This window comes from Musa acuminata, chromosome BXJ3-3 (assembly GCF_036884655.1).
Source record: "Musa acuminata AAA Group cultivar baxijiao chromosome BXJ3-3, Cavendish_Baxijiao_AAA, whole genome shotgun sequence".
In the NCBI taxonomy this organism is placed as follows: domain Eukaryota; kingdom Viridiplantae; phylum Streptophyta; class Magnoliopsida; order Zingiberales; family Musaceae; genus Musa; species Musa acuminata.
The window spans coordinates 27,013,940-27,033,905 of NC_088351.1; the positions used below are offsets into that span (position 1 = coordinate 27,013,940).

Consider the following 19,966-nt stretch of genomic DNA (forward strand, 5'->3'; position numbering starts at 1 on the left):
GTATGGGTCTGACAACACCATGCTCGATATACGGTCTCTAGGATATTAGATGGATGAGGGACTATAGGTACACAGTAACTGAGGACAGACAGGTCCAATGGATTGGATTCCCCTGTATCGTCTGGGGACTACGGCGTAGTGGCCTAGTACTTCCGTAGTCGATGAGTCAAGTGAATTATTATAGAGATAATAATTCACTGAGTTAGAAGGAGTTCTGACAGGTATGACTCACGGCCAGCTCGATATTGGGCCTAGAGGGTCACACACATATGGTAGGCATTGCAATGAGTAGAAGTTCGGATATGAGATATCCGACGGAGCCCTTTGTCTTATTGGATGCAGATCCAATACCCACTAGGGGAGGACCCATTAGGGTTTGATAGGGGACCTCTATAAATAGGAGGGATTCAGAGCCTCATAGGCTAGAGCTTTTGCTTGCCTTTCCTATTCTCCTCTTCCTCTCCACCTCAGAGCAGGCCTGGAGTTTTGAGGAGCGTCGTCGCAACCCTGTTGTGTGGATCACCGCTAGAGAGGAGAACGCTTGACCTCCTTCACCCTCTCCTAAGGATCTGGAAGGAAACAGGGATATATGATCTCCCTAGGTAACACAATCTACTCTATACGCAGTTTCATGTTTCGCGGATTTTTGCGCACCAATCTTCGCACGACGACGAACATCTTTTTTGGGCAATCGGGGATTTTGTTTTCTTGTTCTTCCGCTGCGCATGTGATGTCGCCCCCATGATTTCCCAACACTAATGGCCATTGAAGATGAGGTAACAAGTTCAATTAATACAAATTTATCATTTAATAAACTATTAAATGCTTTTCATGATTTATTTAATGAATACAAATTAATTAGTAAAAAATATAAATTATTAAAAAAGGAGCTTGATTCTCTTGTTAGTGATTACAATAGATTAAAAGTTGAGCATAATGATAGTTTAGCTCCATGTACGAAATGTCATGAAGTAAAATCACTTATAAAGGAAAACTTGCTACTCAAAGAAATCTTAGAAAAATTTGAGGTTGGTAACAAGTACTTGAACATGATCCTTGCCAATAAGGGTCACATTCATAAAAGAAGTGGAATCGGATTTGTGAGTAGCTCTCACCAAAATCCAACCACCTTTGTTAAATGGCCTATCTTGCATATTTCACCCCAAAATAAATACAACTTTTGTTGCAAACTTGGACATATAGCTTATCATTGTCCATTTAAGAAGTGTAGCTCACACAAATTGATTTGGGTTCCTAATAGAACTATAAAGAATTTCATGCAAAATGATAAGTTAAGCCGATCGATTTTTGAGGCACCCAAGGTCAAATAGGTACCTAAAAATCATCCTCTTTTATAGAATCATGTACCATCATAAGCTAGGAGCAAGAGATGATACTTTGATTTTGGATGCTCAAGGCTTATGACCAAAGATCCAAAATAACTTATAAAGCTCTCTAGCCAAAATAATAAAAAGGGAATCATAAGAATTAAAACGGTTAGTTACAAAATAATACTTATAAGATCATGATGCAATAATTATTTGAAATATTGTGTGATAAACACTTGATCTTGATCTCTCAAACTTGAAAATTCTTATGCACAAGTTCCCTTTCTAACTTCTTTTGGATTTCTAAATTTCTAGGATATAATCTCTCCTAATTTTTTTTCGGATCGAATTATGTCTAACAATATCATGAATGTGTTAAATTTTTGCTTTTGGACTTTCTTGATCACTCACCTGAATCATGATATTATAGTGTTCCCAATGAGCCATATGCATTTTTCCATACGAGTTTTTACAATGTTTGCGTACAAATGATGAATCATAAACTTATAGTATGTATTTTTACGAGTTTTGACGAGTTGATATGAATCATATGTATTTACGAGTTCTATATGAGGTTTAGATATGAATCATTGTGATAAATCATTGTGTTAATATGAATCGTGCACGTGTGGTATGCATTTGTGTGTTGACATGAATCCACTCCTCGTATGTTACATTTTGATATGAATGTGAATGAGTAAATTTTGTGAGCAGTACTCACTGCCTGTAGGCGATGGCACCACCCAGCTGGAACCTGTTGTAGGCGGTAGCACCGCCCAGCTAGCGATAGCACTGCCAGCAAACAAGTGTTGTAGGCGGTAGCACCGCCCAGCCAGCGGTGCCACCGCCCGCAACCTGCCCCTTTATAAATCCAAGCTAGGGCCAGCGGTAGAACCGACCCTAACTCATTCTCCACTCCCCCAAACAGCTCCAAACCCCCTTTTAACACCATTCTCTCCCTTTAGCTGCCCAAAAAAAATCCTTATTTCCTACTAGATTGAGGATCAATCTTCTACATCCTCTTGAAGATCACAACTAAGGTATTCTCTAAATGGCATTGATTTCTCTTTTGTATTATCTACTCTTGCTCATTATCTATCTTCATAATAGCAGTCTTTATGGGTTCTAGAAGATCCTCTAGGGACAAAGGGAAAAGGAGATTAGAAGAAAATTATGACTCCCTAATTTTCGATTCTAATCAACATGCCCTAAAATTTTTATCCATAGAATCTAGACATGTTCATAAGGGAAAATATGTTAATTTAGACAAATTAAGTGATTTGGAACCTATTCAATGGTTTGCAAATCTAGACATTCTCCTAATTCTTCAAATAAGTGAGCCTATCTACCCTAGACTTATTAAGCTATTTTATAATAATTTATATGTAGATGAAGAAGAAAGGGTATCTACCTATCTATTATGACATCATATATCCATTACGAATAGATCAATTTACGACATCATAGGAATCCCGGTAAAAGAAATAGGGTGTTATTTTAGATGATAATGGGATGATGAAACGGTTGGGACCACTTATGTTGATGCCTTAGGAATAATTTTTGGCAATCCTAATATAACAATACTTCCAAAAAGCTGTGAACATTTACTACCTTTAAGCACCAAAATACTTCATCACATCCTGATAAGTATCATTCTCCCAAAGCAATATCATCATGATGAAGTAAACCAAATGAAACTAGGTACCATGTATTGGATTATGAAGGGACATAACAATTGTTTTGGTTACCTAATCCAACAAAACATGATTGAAATATCAAAAAAGGACATGATGCTTTCATATGGTGGCTTAATCACAAGACTACTCCATGCCTATAATATTATCATTCCACTCGCCGAAGAAGTTATAAAACTAGATAGATTTAGTATAATAAATAAAAATCTACTTCAATGGATGAGATGTACATTCAGAAATGGTATATAGACTAGAATGCCTGGAAGGATTGATCCCCTCCAACCTGAACTAGAACCCAAAACACTAATATTTAGGGGTAATCAATCTCCTCCAACTGGTCCTTTTGAGGAATCACCTCCAGTAGAGCAAGCATCTCCCTTATCTATCTACGATATAGGGACTCGGATAGGTCATTTTGAACAACAACAAGATCTACTTGAATAATGCCAAGATCAAATCTTAACTGAGTTGCAGCACATTCATCAACAGTTTAATACTTTGTTTAGACATTTTAACTTTCCACCACCTGAATAAGCTGTGTATATATTTGGAGAGAAGTGGATACAATTCCTCTTTGTTATGTTATAATCCTATATTGTTTACTTTAATGATGTAAACTTAAAATGCCACTTACTTTGATGATCGTAATGCTGTGCTTTGATGCCTAAAATGCTACTTACTTTGATAGTAAAATTCTACGGTAACTACCTTGATGGTTAAATTCTGAGCTTACTTTAATGAATACATCACTCTAAGAATTAGACTTGATATATCTTAATGGATAAATTCCTTATACATTTAATACTTACTTTCCTTGATACATTTAACATAATTTACTTGTTGGTATCTGTTAGCGAACAAAAGTACCGTGGCTGGTGAGTCAGCACGGTTTGGTCTGCGGGCCGACGTCGAGAACTTTTGGTGGAATGAGTAGGATGATAAGGTGGCTATGCTTCTTGAGCGTCTCGGGCGAGGGTTGGACTGGTAGGGTCAATTGAGTCCTCGCAAGTGGCTGGGGGTTGGTGCTCCAAGGCTTGCCGACTTGAGTGTCATTTGTGGCATGATGTGTCCTCTTGTACCCGGGGTGGTTAGCAACCTTTCTTCGTGACGTGGGCGCACCCTTGGGATGGGAGGTGTAGGCTGGCGTTGGTTGGGATCCGAACCGATGGACCACCCTCTTCTGCACACTAGATGACGACTTCGGGGTGAAGACGCCTGGCGCTTAGGGGTGACCACCTCCCTGCAAAACGACCTTCATCGGGTGCTTCCCGACTTTGGCCCCTCCAATGAGCAAGTCAATTCAGTTTGCCCTATTGTGTTTCTTCTCCTTTTTTTCCTCCCCCCAGTCAGGCATCGGACGGGGGTATTTATACCTACATGCGAGGGTTGGTTCTGGCTCGGTTCAGCGTGGCCGCTGACTTTTGTAGGGGCGGGACAACTTCTCTGATGAGATGGTGTCTTTGGGGATGCTTGAGCGGCGTCAGACGGTACTGCCCCAAGAGCATATGGCACCGCCCTGAGCTCTCAGGGTGGTCAAGTCACATAGTGTATTGGTTTCGAACTTGATGTGGTGTGCACCCCATGGTTTTGATGGCATGTTGCATTGCGTTGGTGGCTGACGGTGTGTGATGTTGTTGATGATTCATCTAGGGCCAAAATATGTCATATCACTTCACCCACCACCCCCCCCCCCCCCCCTCTCCAGGGCGTGCCAACGGATCCCCAACAGACCGGGAGGCATGCTTGGGGTTGATTGCATTGGGCGTCTCCTTGGGAGAGGTGGATTGACTCGTCGGGGGTTATTAGGGGGGTAGGACCCCATGATGCGGGCAGGACCGACCCTGCTAATTGAATAGTAGGGGCCTGACAAAGCGAAATCAAAGCATCGAGGTCGTCTTGGGGCGACTTGGATAGCGGGATGCAACTCGGGCATTAAATTAGCCACAAGGTGTGGCTCGGTCATTGGAGTCAAGCCCGTGGGCCGAGCGACTGCGTCCGGGCTCGGGTTTCGATGCTGACGGGTTGTAAACCGAGAGCGATTTAGCACACTTTGGACGAGAGCTGGATCTTGGGGTCGAGTGGGTAGGTCTGGCTCTGAATCGGTCCTAGGGACCGAATAAGTTCGGCTCCGATTCAAGTCTGGGGACCGAGTTTGTGAGCTTGGCTCCAAATTGAGTCTGGGGACCAAGTTTGTGAGCTTGGCTTCGAATTGAGTATGTGGACCAAGTTTGTGAGCTCGACTCCGAATTGAGTCTAGGGACCAAGTTTGTGAGCTCGGCTCCAAATTGAATCTGAGGACCGAGTTTGTGAGCTCAGCTCTGAATTGAATCTGGGGACCGATCGAGTTTGTGAGCTCAGCTCTGAATTGAATCTGGGGACCGATCGAGTTTGTGAGCTTGGCTCTGAACTAAATCTGGGGACCGAGTTTGTGAACTCGACTCCGAATTGAATCTGGGGACCGAGTTTGTGAGCTCGGCTCCGAATTGAATCTAGGGACCAAGTTTGTGAACTCGGCTCCGAATTGAATGCTGGTGGGCCACTAATCGGGAGCAACCTAGAGTGACCCGGGCAGGAATCAAGCAGGGGTTACTGACGGGTCCCCAATTGGGAGCGATATTGGGCGACCTGTGGAAGGATCGAGCTTGGGTGCTAACGGGTCCCCAGTTGGGAGCGATCTAGAGCGACCCGGGGAAGGATCGAGCTTGGGGTGCTGACGGGTCACTAGTCGGGAGCGATCTGGAGCGACCCGAGGAAGGATCGAGCTTGGGGTGCTGACGGATCGCTAGTCGAGAGTAATCTGGAGTGTCCCAGGGAAGGATCGAGCTTGGGGTGCTGACGGGTCGCCAGTCGGGAGCGATCTAGAGTGTCCCGGGGAAGGATCGAGCTTGGGTTGTTGACGGGTCGCTAGTCGGGAGCGATTTGGAGCATCCCGGGGAAGGATCGAGCTTGGGTTGCTGATGGGTCGCCAGTCGGGAGCGATCTAGAATGACCCGGGGAAGGATCGAGCTTGGGGTGCTGATGGGTCACCAATCGGGAGTGATATGGAGTGACCCGGGGAAGGATCGAGCTTGGGGTGCTGACGGGTCACCAGTCAGGAGTGATCTGGAGCGTCCCGGGGAAGGATTGAGCTTGGGTTGCTAACGGATCGCCAGTCGGGAGCGATCTGGAGTGTCCCGAGGAAGGATCGAGCTTGGGTGCTGACGGGTCGCCAGTCGGGAGCGATCTGGAGCGACCCGGGGAAGGATCAAGCTTGGCGTGCTGACGGGTCACTAGTCGAGAGCGATCTAGAGCGTCCCGGGGAAGGATCGAGCTTGGGGTGCTGACGGGTCACAAGTCGGGAGCGATCACTGTTGAATCTCATATTTTGATGATGAAACTACTTGATATATGTTTATGATTTAATCTGTGTTTTGAGTGATGCAGGATGCTTCGATCAGGATGAGACAATTAAAGCAGGAAAATCATGTTGTGCCGGAGGAACATGTCAGAAGATTGGACGTCGGGCTGGTAGATCGATCGACGTATCGACAGAAGGCTCCGGGTAGTGGACTCGGGCATCAGGCCAAGAAGAGCGGTTATTGTGCCAAGGATATCGGAGTTGCGGAGTCAACTGACCGATTGGGCAACAGGCCGCAGGAGAGGACGATGCGCCGAAGAATCAGACGAAGCGTCGAGGGACCAATGACATGCCGGACAACTTGGTTAATTGCTTAGGATTAATTGTCTCGATCGAAGTTTTGCTTTAATTGTGCAGGATTAACTATAATAACGATGAAGACATAAAGCGAAACAAAGTGTCGGAGTCAAGCGCGAAGGATTTGTTGCAAGTTCGAGAGTTCGACGGAAGTCCGAAGGTTCATCGGGAATGCTACTGGAACTAGCCGAGAATGAGTTGGTAGCTTGCCGAAGGATTTTCGGAAGCTCACCGGAAGGTTCGTTGGAAGTTCAGGTAGCTCACCGAGAAAGATCGGAGCTTGCCGAAGAAGCTCGTTGGAACTCGCTAAGATCAAATCGTGAAGTCTAGGAGCTTACCGGGAGTCCGCAGAATGGTTTCCGAGAGTTCATCGGAAGACCGCCGGAAGTTTGCCGAAAGCTCGCCAGAAGAAGTCTTGACTTGCGGACTTTGTAATAGCTTAGAAAATATCTTTAAAATCATAGTTAGCACGTTAATTAGGGTTAGGATTAGGTGTTAATCCTATAACCCAAGTAGGGGCCAATTAGGCCCAAGTTTGGACTAGTTTGGACTAAGTTTGGAGACAAACCAAGTGAGCTGAAATAGTGAAAGAGGTGGCACCGCCAGGGTTGGAGGTGGCACCGCCCAGGAGAGGATCTCCCAGCGAAGCTGGGCGGTGCAACCGCCCCAGCCAGGAGGTGGCACCGCCTGAGCTCAGTCTTCGAGCTAGACTGGGCGGTGCAACCTCCCTGACAGAGAGGTGGCATCGCCTGAGCTCGGTCTTCGAGCTCTGGCAAAGAGGTGCAACCGCCTCAGTCAAGAGGTGGCACCGCTTGGGGCTCAGTCTCCGAGCCAGACTCAGGCGGTGCAACCGCCCCTGACAGAGAGGTGCAACCGCTTGGGCTCAGTCTTCGAGCTCTGCCAGGCGGTGCAACCGCTCCAGTCAGGAGGTGCAACCGCCTGATCCCGGAATTCCAGGATTTGATCGTTTTGAGCTCCAAATTTGAATTGGGTTGGGGCCTATAAATACCCCACCCATTCAGCACTGAAAAGATACAGACCTACACCAAATTCTTGATCTTTTCTGTGATTCTAAGAGCTCAAATTTGTGTAAAGTCCGAAAGTTCTCCTCTTTCTGTTCTTCAAGTTTTGAGTTGTAAAGAGAGGAGAGAAAGGTCCTGTAAGGGTTGTCTCCTGAGCCCATCAAAAGGAGTGAATCTGTAAAAGGGCAGTTGGCCTTCGCCTATTGAAGGAAGGCCTCTAGTTGACGTCGGTGACCTCGTCGGTGGAGGAAGCCAAAAGTGGAGTAGGTCAAGACTGACCGAACCACTCTAAATCTCTGGTTTGCGTTTATTTTTTAGCACTTTATCATTACTGCAAACCTCCTACATAGCTACTGCTCTCTACGCCTTTACGAACAAGTTTCTAAGTGCAGATCTTTCCGAATCTGCATTCAGACGTAAATCGGTGTTTTCATACATTACAGTTTACGTTTACGTTTTGATTCTACAAAACTGTCTTCTGCGCTTTTACGAACAAGTTTCTAAGTGCTGATCTTTCCGAATCTGTATTCAGACGTAAATCGGTGTTTTCATACATTACAGTTTACGTTTACGTTTTGATTCTGCAAAACTGTCTTCTGCGCTTTTACGAACGAAGTTTCTAAGTTCAGATCCCTTTAAAACTGTGTTTAGACGTAAACTGTGCAAACTGTGTTTAGACGTAAAACTGTGTTTTAGACGTAAAATACTTTTAAACGCAAAACTACATTTAGACGTAAAACTACGTTTAGACGCAAACTGCGTTTAGACGTAAAACTACGTTTAGACGTAAAACTGTTTAGACGTAAAACTGCGTTTAGACGTAAACTGCACTACGCTTAGACGCAATCTGATCTTAGACGCAAACTGCGCTTAGACGCAAACTGCGCTTAGACGCAATCTGCATTTAGACGCAAACTACATTTAGACGCAAACTGTGTAAACTGCGCTTAGACGCAAACTGTGTTTAGACGTAAACTCCACTTAATCATAAGTATTCTTAGAATCGGCTTTTGCATCAAAATAGTTTTATCAAACGAACGCAGCTTTCATTTTTAATCGCTGAAAGATTTCCGCTACACTAATTCACCCCCCCCCACCTTCTTAGTGCTCTCGATCCTAACAATCACGAGCATCCCGGGGAAGGATCGAGCTTGGGTTGCTAACAAGTCGCTAGTCGGGAGTGATCTAGAACGACCCAGGGAAGGATCGAGCATGGGTGGTGAGCCATACCTAAACACTGTCGTGGCACGTGGCGGGCCAGGCGAAGCATCATGGGGCCCAGCGGGAGACTTCATTTTGAACGACACTCAACGAGGGGTCTCAAGTGATGGGACGCCTCTGGCGGGGAGCCGAGGCGGGTGAATCTGGCGGATCCGAGGAGTTATGATAGGTCTTAAATGTCGCGACTGTTGCTCTCCTCGAGAAGCCCTAATCACCGCCTTGCCATGGGTCACGCCCATTTTAAAATCCCCATCCAGGGTGATTATCATCACTCTTGTGATCAGCCTTTCGTTTTGTGTCTCGGTTCCCTCCTCATAACTCTGTCGTCTTCGTTGCTTCAATCCCTCTCCCCGGCAACCGGGCTTCTTTCATGCAACTCCGAGGTTGGGATGTCTCCGTCTCCGTCTTCATCTTCATCTTCGTTTTCATCCCCTTCTCCCACTCCTTCTCCCTCGCCTTCTTCCTCTCCTCCTGCAAGCTCCCGGGATGAGGTAGTGAGCATGTCCTCGGGTAGCGCCTCTACCGAGGCCTCGAGGGGTTCAGTTGAGGTTGAGGCCCTCAAGTCTTGGCATGATGTGGACTCGATGGTGACCGAAGACTTGTTGAGAGTGCTCCAGGATCACTGCCACATCCTGGAGTGTTATAGCCTACATGCTCCTCATCCGGGGCAGCGATCGTATGACTGGTTCCCTGACGGGTTCGGGCTGACTGTGAGGGCACGTGAAGCCGGTCTCCGGTTTCCAATGCACCCCGTCATTAGGGATTGCCTTCACTTCTGGGGGATTTCCCCATCCCAGGTGTCGCCCAACTCTTGGCGCTACTTGGTGGCTTTCATCTGAGAGTGTCGGGGGGTTGGGATTGTATTGTCCCGACCTCTGTTTCTGGCTTGCTTCCACTTGGGTATCTTGTCCTCTTCTCGGGTAATAAAAGAGATGACCGAGAAGTGGATGGTTGGAGCTGAGCTGAGCCCCACCACCGGGGGTATGGCCATTCGTATAAATGGCTCATTCATTCATCCCATGTCGTCTAACCACTATCTATTCTTGCAGAAATGGTGGACCTATGATCAATGAAGAAATCGGCCAGCACCAGGGCCGTCAAGCCCCCATCTTGGGATGGGGAGGGCTCCGAAGGCGGGATTGTCCCGTTGGAGGGTACGCCGAAGAGGGCGTCGGCATCATCGGCATCAGAGTGCCCTACCAAGAGAATGAAGATGGCGATTCGAAAGACGCCAGCAAGTCGAGCCACTCGCTCAAGTGCCTCCCTGGCATCGCCCGGGGTCCCTACCCAGGGGGAGGGCTTGGCGAGTAAGAAGGGGAAGGGGTCGGCCGGGTCGTCCGGTAGCGACCCTTCCAGGAGGGGCCCGGCATGCCCCCTATCGGTGTGGGAACTATGCTGCATCTTCTCCTGGCCCGAGGATGGGCAGTTCCAAGCCCAACTTATGGCCGATCTTCCGATCGGGGAGCCGGGAGCCCCCTATACTGCCCGGTGGTCGACTCTGAAGGCCAACAGCTGCCCCTGGGGCGATGGGGAAATCGCCCAGGAGTTCGTCCGAGGGGTGCTGCACCCCTCACTTGCCAAGGACCTGTACTGCTCCGACTCGGAGGTGTTGGTAGAGCGGGTGGCCAAGTCGCTCATCTGGATAAGTGATGGCCTCTCCTTCTCGCCGATTCTTTCCTTTGTGGATGTTGACAATGATTCTCATGTAGAGCTTGCACTATGGAATGGCGCTGATCGACCGGGTCCTTGACGCTGGGCGAGCGATTGGGCGTCAGATGGAGCTCGACGATGCCCTCCGAAAGGTGAACTTGGAGTTGTAAGCCAAGGGGGGTCTGGAGGCAGTTGCCACGACAGAAGAGCGTGCCATGGCGTTAGAGGAGGAGGTCGCTCGTTTGAAGACTGAGCTAGAAGAAAGCCGGTCGCACATCCACTCATTGGATGACGAGCTACTGCCCCTCTCCCAAGACGTCGAGGCCGCCAAGGCGATAGCCCGGGCTACCGAGGAGGCACTCGAGGAGGAGCGGCTAGGGTTGCCTAGAAGGGTCGAGGAGGCGGTCACCAGGTTCGAACGTGGCCTAGTGAGGTCGGGTCGGGTCACGTATAAGTACGGGTATCGAGTGGCCTATGCTCGTTTCCGGGCGAAGTACCCGGACCTGGACCTGGACCTGGAGTCAGACCCGTTTGTTGATGACCCAATGGACCAGGACGTCGACATGCCGACGAACGTCCCCTTCGACGACAGGCAGACGACTCCTCCCCCGAGCTAGGGGGTGCACCCCCTCACCTTTTGAGTTTTGTTTTCCTTCCTTTTTTTTTTTTGTCTAGTCGGGCTTGGGCCCATATCGCCCGACCGCTATATGTACCACCTTTATAATCGAGAAGCACTTTCATTTTAGAATTCTGGCTTGCTCTACTCCCTGGCCATGGATGCGTAAGCTCCCGCATCTTTCCTATGCCCTGACCAACGCCCCCCCTCTGCTCCCCCCCCCCCCCCCCCCTCCTTACGGGTAAAATTTCTTTAGGTTCGTGGCATTCCATGTTCTCGGCAGGGGACTTCCCTCCATAGTTTCGAGTCAATAGGTTCCTTCTCATACGATGTCATAGACTCGATAGAGGCCTTCCTAGTTGGGTGCAAGTTTTCCCCTTGCTCGGGTCGGGTTACTTACTTCTGCTCTTTAGAGGACGAGGTCTCTGACCTGGATCGACCGCGGACGGACCCTTCGGTTGTATATCTGAGAGGTCGCCTTCTTGTATGCCAGGGCACGTAGGTATGCCCTGACTCTTCTCTCCTCAAGGAGATCCAGGTTAGCCCATAGTCCCTCCTCAGAGTGCCCTCGCTTATAGTTGGCAGTGCGTAAGGTCGGGAATACCATCTCGGGCGAAAGGACTGCATCGGTTCTGAACGACAAGCTGAACGGGAACTCCCCCGAGGCGGTTTTTGTTAGGAAATCTTTGGGCAACATCACATGCACAGCGGAAGAAAAAGAAAACAAAATCCCCAATTTTCCAAAAAGATGTTCGTCGAAGTGTGAAGATTAGTGCACAAAAATCCGCAAAACAAACTGCATATAGAATAGATTGTGTTACCTAGGGAGATTATATATCCCTATTTCCTTGCAGATCTCTGGGAGAGGGTGAAGGAGGTCAAGCGTCCTCCTCTTTAGCGGTGATCCACACAACAGGGCTACAACGACACTCCACAAAACTCCAGGCCTGCTCTGAGGTGGAGAGGGGGAGAAGAATAGGAGAGGTAAGCAAAAGCTCTAGCCTATGAGGCTCTGAATCCCTCCTATTTATAGAAGTCCCCTATCAAACCTTAATGGATCCTCCCCTATTGGGTATGGATCTGCATCCAATTACCCAAGCCTCTTAGATTAGTGGATCTCTATTTTAAATAAAAATTTAATTAAAAAAATTAATTTTGATGATAAGTTTAGAGTTGACAAATTAAATTTGAATGAAAATTTTCCAACCGAATCATGATCTTTCTTTTGATTTCTCTACTTTAGCTATCTTTATGAGAATCAAAAAAATTTCTATCTTTAATAATTCCTTTACTAAAGAAGAGACTTATGCAAATAAACTATAACCTTGATAATGGTTTGAAATTGGACATATTACACGTTGAAGACTTGAAACCATATTTTGATATCATGTATACCAAAGTAATGATAATTTGAAAATTTATTGATTTGGTATCATGCCCAGAGTGATAATGATGATAACTTGGTATTTCATACAAGAAAGTTTTATGGATTGAGATTTATTTTTTATCCAAATCATGATCTTGATTTCTCGATATTTGATACTTGAGATCTTTCTATAAATCAATATCTTGTTTTTGAACTCCCATGGTTCTTTTTGCTATTTACTAAAAAGAAGAATTATTTAAATAAATCATGATTTTTCTTGTAAATTCTTGAAATTATAACATGAGAATTTTTTTATGAATCAAGATCATTTACTATGATTCTTATTTTCGCTATTTGAGTCATCCAAAAAGAATCATATTTTTTTCTTAATTTTTTGATATTCATAATTTGAAATTTGGTTTATGACTCCCTTGTATTCATAAAGTATATATCTTATCACCTAATTAATTTTTCTTGATATTCTTCATGTGATGATATGAAATTATGCATGAAATACTCATGATAGTATGTTGATGCATATAAATGAGAAATTATGATCATGCACGGTAGAATGTCATGTATTTTGACATTTTGATACTATCATGATTTGAAATATTTATGATTTGAAATGATGTATATAATACTTGTGATTTTTTGATGAAATGATGTGAAAGTCAACAACTATCATTTTCTGAAATGATACCTTATTTCAATATGTCATATTGAAACAAGATTGATACTTTATCTTTGTCATGATTTAAAAATTGATGTAAAGAGAAAAGAATTATAATATTATATTCTTCCCTTTTTTTTATAATGACAAAGGGAGAGAAAAATTGCTAGCTTGCACATTTCAAATGGAAGCAAACAACTTGTTTGCTTGCACATTTCAAAAATAGCAAAAATTGCTAGCTTGCACTTCTCAAAAGAGAAGAAAGAACTTGCTATCTTGAACATCACCAAGAATTGCTAGCTTGCTATCTCAAAAAAAAAAAAAAAACTAAATCTACAAACTTGCACAACTCAAAATTGTTGTTAACTTGTATGTTGTAAAATTTGTATATCTCAAAAACTTGCTATATGCACTTTTTCTTTTTGTTGATGACAAAGGGGGAGAAGTAATGATGATAATTTGAATCATATGGTATGGTGTATTTTTATATTTTGAAACATTGCATGATTTTTTGAATTTAAAAATTCTATCAATGTGACATATTGATAGGGGGAGTTAAGCTTAACTCTGTCATCAATTGGTTGTCATCGTCAAAATGGAGGAGATTATTAAATCTCGAATTTTGATGATGAAACCAATTGATAAAGTTATAATCTAATGTACGTTTAAGTGACGCAGGACTAACTTCGATAAAAAAAGATAAATTAATTAAAGCTGGAGGAATCGAATGTTGGGCCGGAGTTGAACATGTCAGGAGATTAGACATCGGGCCGAAGGATCGGTCGACATGTCGACAGAAGGCTTCGTGCCGTGAGTTCGGGCATCAGGCTGAAGGATCGGATATTGCGCCGAGGAGATCGAAAGTTGCGGGTGTCAACATGCCGATTGGACAATACGCCGAAGGAGAGGATGATGCGTTGAAGGATCGGACGAAGCGTCGGAAGAACTAATAACATGTCAGACAATAGATGATTTGTGCTTTGTAATAATTTGTCTATATCGAGTTAGTTTAGGTCATAATTAGGTTAGCTTAGAATATAATTAGGTCAACTCAATTAGACCCGAATTAGGACTATTTTGGGCCAAGAGAAAGGCTCATTCAGTAACCCAAAAGTTGGCTCAAGCAGTGGCACCGCCAATGGCTCAGTCTCCAAGACACAATCTTCAAGGCTATATCAAGCAGTAGTATTGCCCAATATCAGGCAGTGGTACCGCTCAAAGATAGTCTTCCAAAATATGTCAAGCGGGGGTACCGTTAGACTGGGCAGTTATACCGCCCAGTGTTAGTGCTGTAGACGATGGTACCGCCAGAACCCAAAAAACCTAGGATGAGACCTTTTTTGGCTCCATTTTTTAAGTCATTTGGGATCTATAAATACCCCAGCTATTCCTGTATGGAAAAACACGAATTAGATCAGAAAGGGGTTGTTATTCTGGGTTATAAAATTGTTAAAGTCCTCCTCCTTGCTTTTTAGTTTTGAGATAATTCAAAAAAGGTGTGAGGCTTGTAAGGATTGTCTACTGAACCCGTATAAAAGAGAAAGAGTGTAAAAAAGTAGTTAGTCTTCACCCATTGAAGGAAATCATTAGTGGATGTTGATGACCTCGATAGAAGAGGAATCGGGAGTAAACGTAGGTCACAACAATCGAACCACTATAAATCAATTTATATTTCTGTTTTACTATTTATGTTTATTATAAACTGTTTTACTTTCTCATTACTTTAACCGCACACTCTTACGTGTTCAAAGTTAAACATTATCGAAATGATTTTATCGTACGAAGATTTTTTAATCGAAGTAATTTTTACATACGCACTAATTCACCCCCCCCCCCACCCTCTTAGTACTAACTTGATCCTAACAATATCGATCCACGATTTTTCCCGCAAAGATCGAGTGCAACTCATCCCCACCTTGGAGTCAACTCCCAACCTGACCTCGCTCTCTCACCCATTTGAGATAAGACCAATCCTTAGTAACCCCTAGGTGAAGGCATAACGATGCATAACAATCCCTTCTTCTTGTATCCTATTAATATTATATTAATATTTATAAAATAAAATAATATATCATATTTATAACATATTTAACGATTCATAAGATTTTAAAAATAAAATAAATAATCTTATTTGCTTTAACATCATCAATTATATTAATATAAAATATAATATATCAAAAAATATGAGAAAAAGATAATTTTAATATTCCTTTAGTTTGTGAGATGTTAAAATTATTTTTTATCACTAAAATTATTAAAAATGAGAGGATATTAAAATTATATTTTTTTAATATTAGGATAAATAAGATTATTCATTTTATTTTTAAAATTATAAAATTTTAATATATATTTTTAAAATAAAAAAACTTATGATGTCAATAATATTTAAGTACAGGAGATATTGATGACGGGGTAGGTGGCATCATAAAGATTTGTCCTCTTGAGCTATTACGTGTAGGCACCGGAAGTGGCAGAAGTCGCGGTGGGTTGGCTATCCGATTTGGTACCAGATATCTTAGGTGGAATAATATTAGATGCAGGCATGCCATCTTATCTTTGAGCTGTAAGTACATACAAGATTTGAAATCATGATCCATCACAATCTTAAAGATTTAATCCGATGTTACAAACCCGACCCGTTGTCATTATTGGATGTCTTCATGGAGGCATGCATGTGGGTCAGTCCCCAACTGGCTCGAATCGGATTCAGATTTGGGATCGCAAAGTGTTATTACTGGAATTATCCAACACTATATGATAAGCTTGATTACAGCCGTCCACGTAATTCCTGAATTTTCACGCCGACATCCCGAGTCTATCAATCAGCCTGCGGACCACCGTCTATCCGCCGACGGATCTGCTGCTTTAAAAGTCGCGCTTCTTTAATTCGATGGGCCACCAAGTGTTGTCGTTTTCTTCTGTACAAGAACAGACATGCCTTTAACTATAGGAAGAAGGAGAACTTTATTGCTCACTCAATTTGGATAGGTGCCACGGGACAAATCAATGGACATCACCTTCAAAGATGTGATCATTGATCCGAGATGCATCATCACAATCGAGCAAATAAGAAAAAGGAACATTGAAGAATCAATAACCAATCGAAAATCGATAAAGAACAATCATTAAAGAAAATTTATTGAAGAAATTTTTCTTTAATAGAATAGAAAGATTTTTCTTAACAGATGATTTTCCTTAACAGAATAGAGGAGTTTTCAACAAAGTATGTTGGTGCTCCTATCAAGGATAGGACAAGAGCATATCGCTAATGCTATTGTTGTTGTTGCTACAGTTGCGACAGCAATACTGTAGCAACTGCAATAGAGGTGTAGAGGAGAATTTTTCTTAACAAAATAGAGGATTTTTCTTAAGTGGAGCAGTGCTGGTGAGCACAGCACTAGAGACGCTACCGATGATAGTTGTCATTCGTCGAGGAGGAAAGATTTGTCGTACCGATGACCTAACGATGGAAAAGTAGTAGTAGGAAGCATTTTCTTTTGTCGCCGGAGGTGGAGAAGCGAAAGTGATAAGTCGACAGCGAAAAGAGAGCTTCCTCTAGGTAAACGACTCTGAAACCATAATGGAAAGAATATTTATTGAAGAAGCTTTATTAAAATAGCTCATATAGTTAAAAAAATATTATCTGCTATCGTTACATGCATTATAAAGTAGGTTTATGCCGGTGAGCTTATGTTTTTGAGCTGTGATGATGTTGGATATCTATGTATGATATTCTCTGTCATACTTCTTCCCACTTTGAATACATTCGACCTAAACATCGAAGAAGAAGCATCTTATCGGTCCATTAATTCAACCATGGACATGCTCCTCTATATCTACCATGGGACCCTGCAATTTAATTGGCCGCGTTGTACCTTCCCAGAAGTGAGTTGGTGAAAGCACATCTTAGCTGAAGGGTAATTTCTTCTCCATCCACATTTGGTCAGTCGTGGCCATGGAAGGGACCTGAGAAGTGGAAGATGCATGGCTGCTGCTCCATGTCCTCCGCGTTAATGCTATCAACCAACCCTAATCACATAATCCATCCTACTCTCCGTCCCCTATAAACGCACCCATATGTTCTTCTTCTGGCTTCTCCCCTTCCTCCTCTCATCAGACACCCGCATATCTACTCCACTCCTTCTCGATGGCTCGCGTTGAGCTCCGGCAGGCGGTGCCGGTGACATGTTGGCTGCTGCTGCTGTTCTCCGCATTCGGATCAGTTCGGCCGGCGCCGCAAGTCCCATGCTACTTCATCTTCGGAGACTCCCTTGTCGACAATGGCAACAACAACAACATGGCGTCGTTGGCGGTGGCGAACTACCCGCCCTACGGCATCGATTTCCCCGGCGGCCCCAGCGGAAGGTTCAGCAATGGCTTGACCACCGTGGACGCAATTGGTGTGCCGATTCCTGCCATGACTATTATGCCTTCTCATTTCTTCTTGCTTGCTAATAATCAATCATACAACTTGCCGACTTGCAGTGTCTGCCACACTGATAGATTCCTTTTCGCTCAAATGGCGATTTAGTAGCATGTACTTCGTCTTTTCCTCTTTTGGTTTCTCTTGCAACAAATTTTGCTTCCTACTTAGTTGCAGGAGAAGGTAGAATTGTTCTTGTCTCATTGCAGTCTCGATCTCTCTTTTCTCAGAGATAAGATCTCATAGGGTGCATCTTAGATCTCCCTCCTCAAGTTTGATGTTGACGAGAGTCTTGTGCATTGGACCACCACATCTTACTTTCCTTCAGGCAGCTCACCGCACTGGATCACACTAATCACGCCTTTCCATTTAGCAAAGCTTTTCTGTTTTTTGCGTTCGATCCGTCATATTATTCATCAAGGATGATGCTCACGAGACATCAACGAATCAAATTTATAGTAGGTCGTCTTCTTCCTCTGCATCTGGTGGCGGCCCACAAGCACATGCTTTAACTGACCACAGTGCCGAGAAATAAATGGTAGGCACAGATCGACATCTACCATAGGACTTGGGAAATAAATGTTGGAAAGTAATCGATCGACGTCCTCCCACCCCCAACAAACCCCCCCCTCCGCTGCATGGCTCTGCACCGCTTTGATTGCCTCTCTCCGATTAACTCTGTGATTTGGTAGGGTTCTTCCAGGTCCATTTATTGCTTTCACATGAGGCTTCCCTGTGGGCAAGAGTAGGTTGGTCTCCAAACACTTACACCATGAATAATTACTACTACTTTCACATGGCCCTCTGCTGATCTTATCCACCTGGATTTTCTATTTTCATGTTTGATGATTCTAAGTTGGTCTTGAATTAGAGCATGAGATTGTTGGGTGCTTAAATCTGTGACTTTGTGCAGCTTCACTGTTAGGTTTCGAGGACTTCATCCCACCCTACGCAAACACAAGAGGGCAAGCACTGCTCTCCGGCGTCAACTTCGCGTCTGCGGCTGCTGGAATACGGGAGGAAACCGGGCGGCAACTGGTTCGTCATCTCTGAACCTGAACACTTGCTTCCCGATCCAGAGCTAGCGATTCTGAGCGAGTTTGGGGTTGCAGGGTGGGAGAACTCCTTTCAGCGGCCAGTTGCAGAACTACCAGCAAGCCGTGCAGCAGATGGTCAACATCCTGGGCGACGAAGACACTGCAGCGAACTACCTTAGAAAGTGCATCTTCTCCGTCGGCATGGGCAGCAATGACTACCTCAACAACTACTTCATGCCGGCGTTCTACCCGACCGGGCAACAGTACACCCCGGAGGAATACGCCGACGACCTCATCGCACAGTACGCTCGGCAGCTAAAGGTCGGTTTCGTGTTCCTTTCGTTTCTGCTTGCCGTAGCATGCAGCAGCGTCGTCAGTAGCTCGTTCATCTGTGATTCAGGTACTGTACAACTACGGGGCGAGGAAGGTGGCGTTGATAGGAGTGGGTCGGGTGGGGTGCAGCCCTAACGAGCTTGCGCAGCGAAGCCCTAATGGCATCACCTGCGTCGAGGAGATCGACAGCGCCATTCGAATCTTCAACTCGAAGCTGATGAGACTGGTGGATGAGTTCAACACCTTGGACGGTGCACACTTCACCTACATCAATGGTTATGGGATCTTCGATGACATCTTGAAGCATTCTGCAGCTTACGGTACCTTTCCTACTTCATCTTCTATGCATGAATGATCTGTGGAAGAAGACGTTGTGATTCTTGGGTTGCAGGTCTTAGGGTTACCAACAGGGGGTGCTGTGGAGTGGGAAGGAACAATGGCCAGATCACATGCTTGCCCTACCAAGCTCCATGCCCGGACAGGAACAGGTACCTCTTCTGGGATGCCTTCCATCCATCAGAAGCTGCAAACATCATCGTCGGCAAGAGGTCTTACAGTGCTCAATCTTCGTCTGATGTCTACCCCATGGACATCCGAACCCTAGCACGTATCTGATGTCCTCCCATTAGGGTTGACGCATGAGTGATCTTTCTCCTACTAAACTGTCCTTTGTCGTTGTTTACTTTAAAGAAGGTTCCTTAATCATTATCTTTTGATCGAGGAATCAGATAAGACTCGTTTACCCTTCACCGCTGTTCTACCGTTGACGCATGCAAGTTAGATCACTGGATCAAAGGGCCAAACTCCACGATATATGAATGGTATAAAAAGAATATATGAATCATTGCGAAATACTTGTCCACATATTAAATGAAAAAAAGTACTAAACGAAAATATGATTATATAAAT

At 44.5% G+C, this 19,966-nt stretch overlaps 2 protein-coding genes across 2 annotated transcripts; both read left to right on the forward strand.

Moving 5' to 3' along the window:
* Positions 1-10,011: 10,011 nt before the first annotated feature.
* Positions 10,012-11,348, forward strand: LOC135632799 (uncharacterized). The gene is made up of 2 exons (XM_065141583.1): positions 10,012-10,605; positions 10,669-11,348. The coding sequence occupies exons 1-2, from the start codon at positions 10,029-10,031 to the stop codon at positions 10,707-10,709; spliced, it is 618 nt and encodes a 205-aa protein (XP_064997655.1). The 5' UTR covers positions 10,012-10,028; the 3' UTR covers positions 10,710-11,348.
* A 5,877-nt stretch (positions 11,349-17,225) lies between these two features.
* LOC103978390 (GDSL esterase/lipase At5g45670-like) lies at positions 17,226-19,806 on the forward strand. The gene is made up of 5 exons (XM_009394168.3): positions 17,226-17,664; positions 18,601-18,725; positions 18,800-19,045; positions 19,125-19,377; positions 19,449-19,806. Exons 1-5 carry the CDS (start codon positions 17,412-17,414, stop codon positions 19,670-19,672), a joined length of 1,101 nt encoding a protein of 366 aa, XP_009392443.2. The 5' UTR covers positions 17,226-17,411; the 3' UTR covers positions 19,673-19,806.
* The last annotated feature ends 160 nt before the right edge of the window (positions 19,807-19,966 follow it).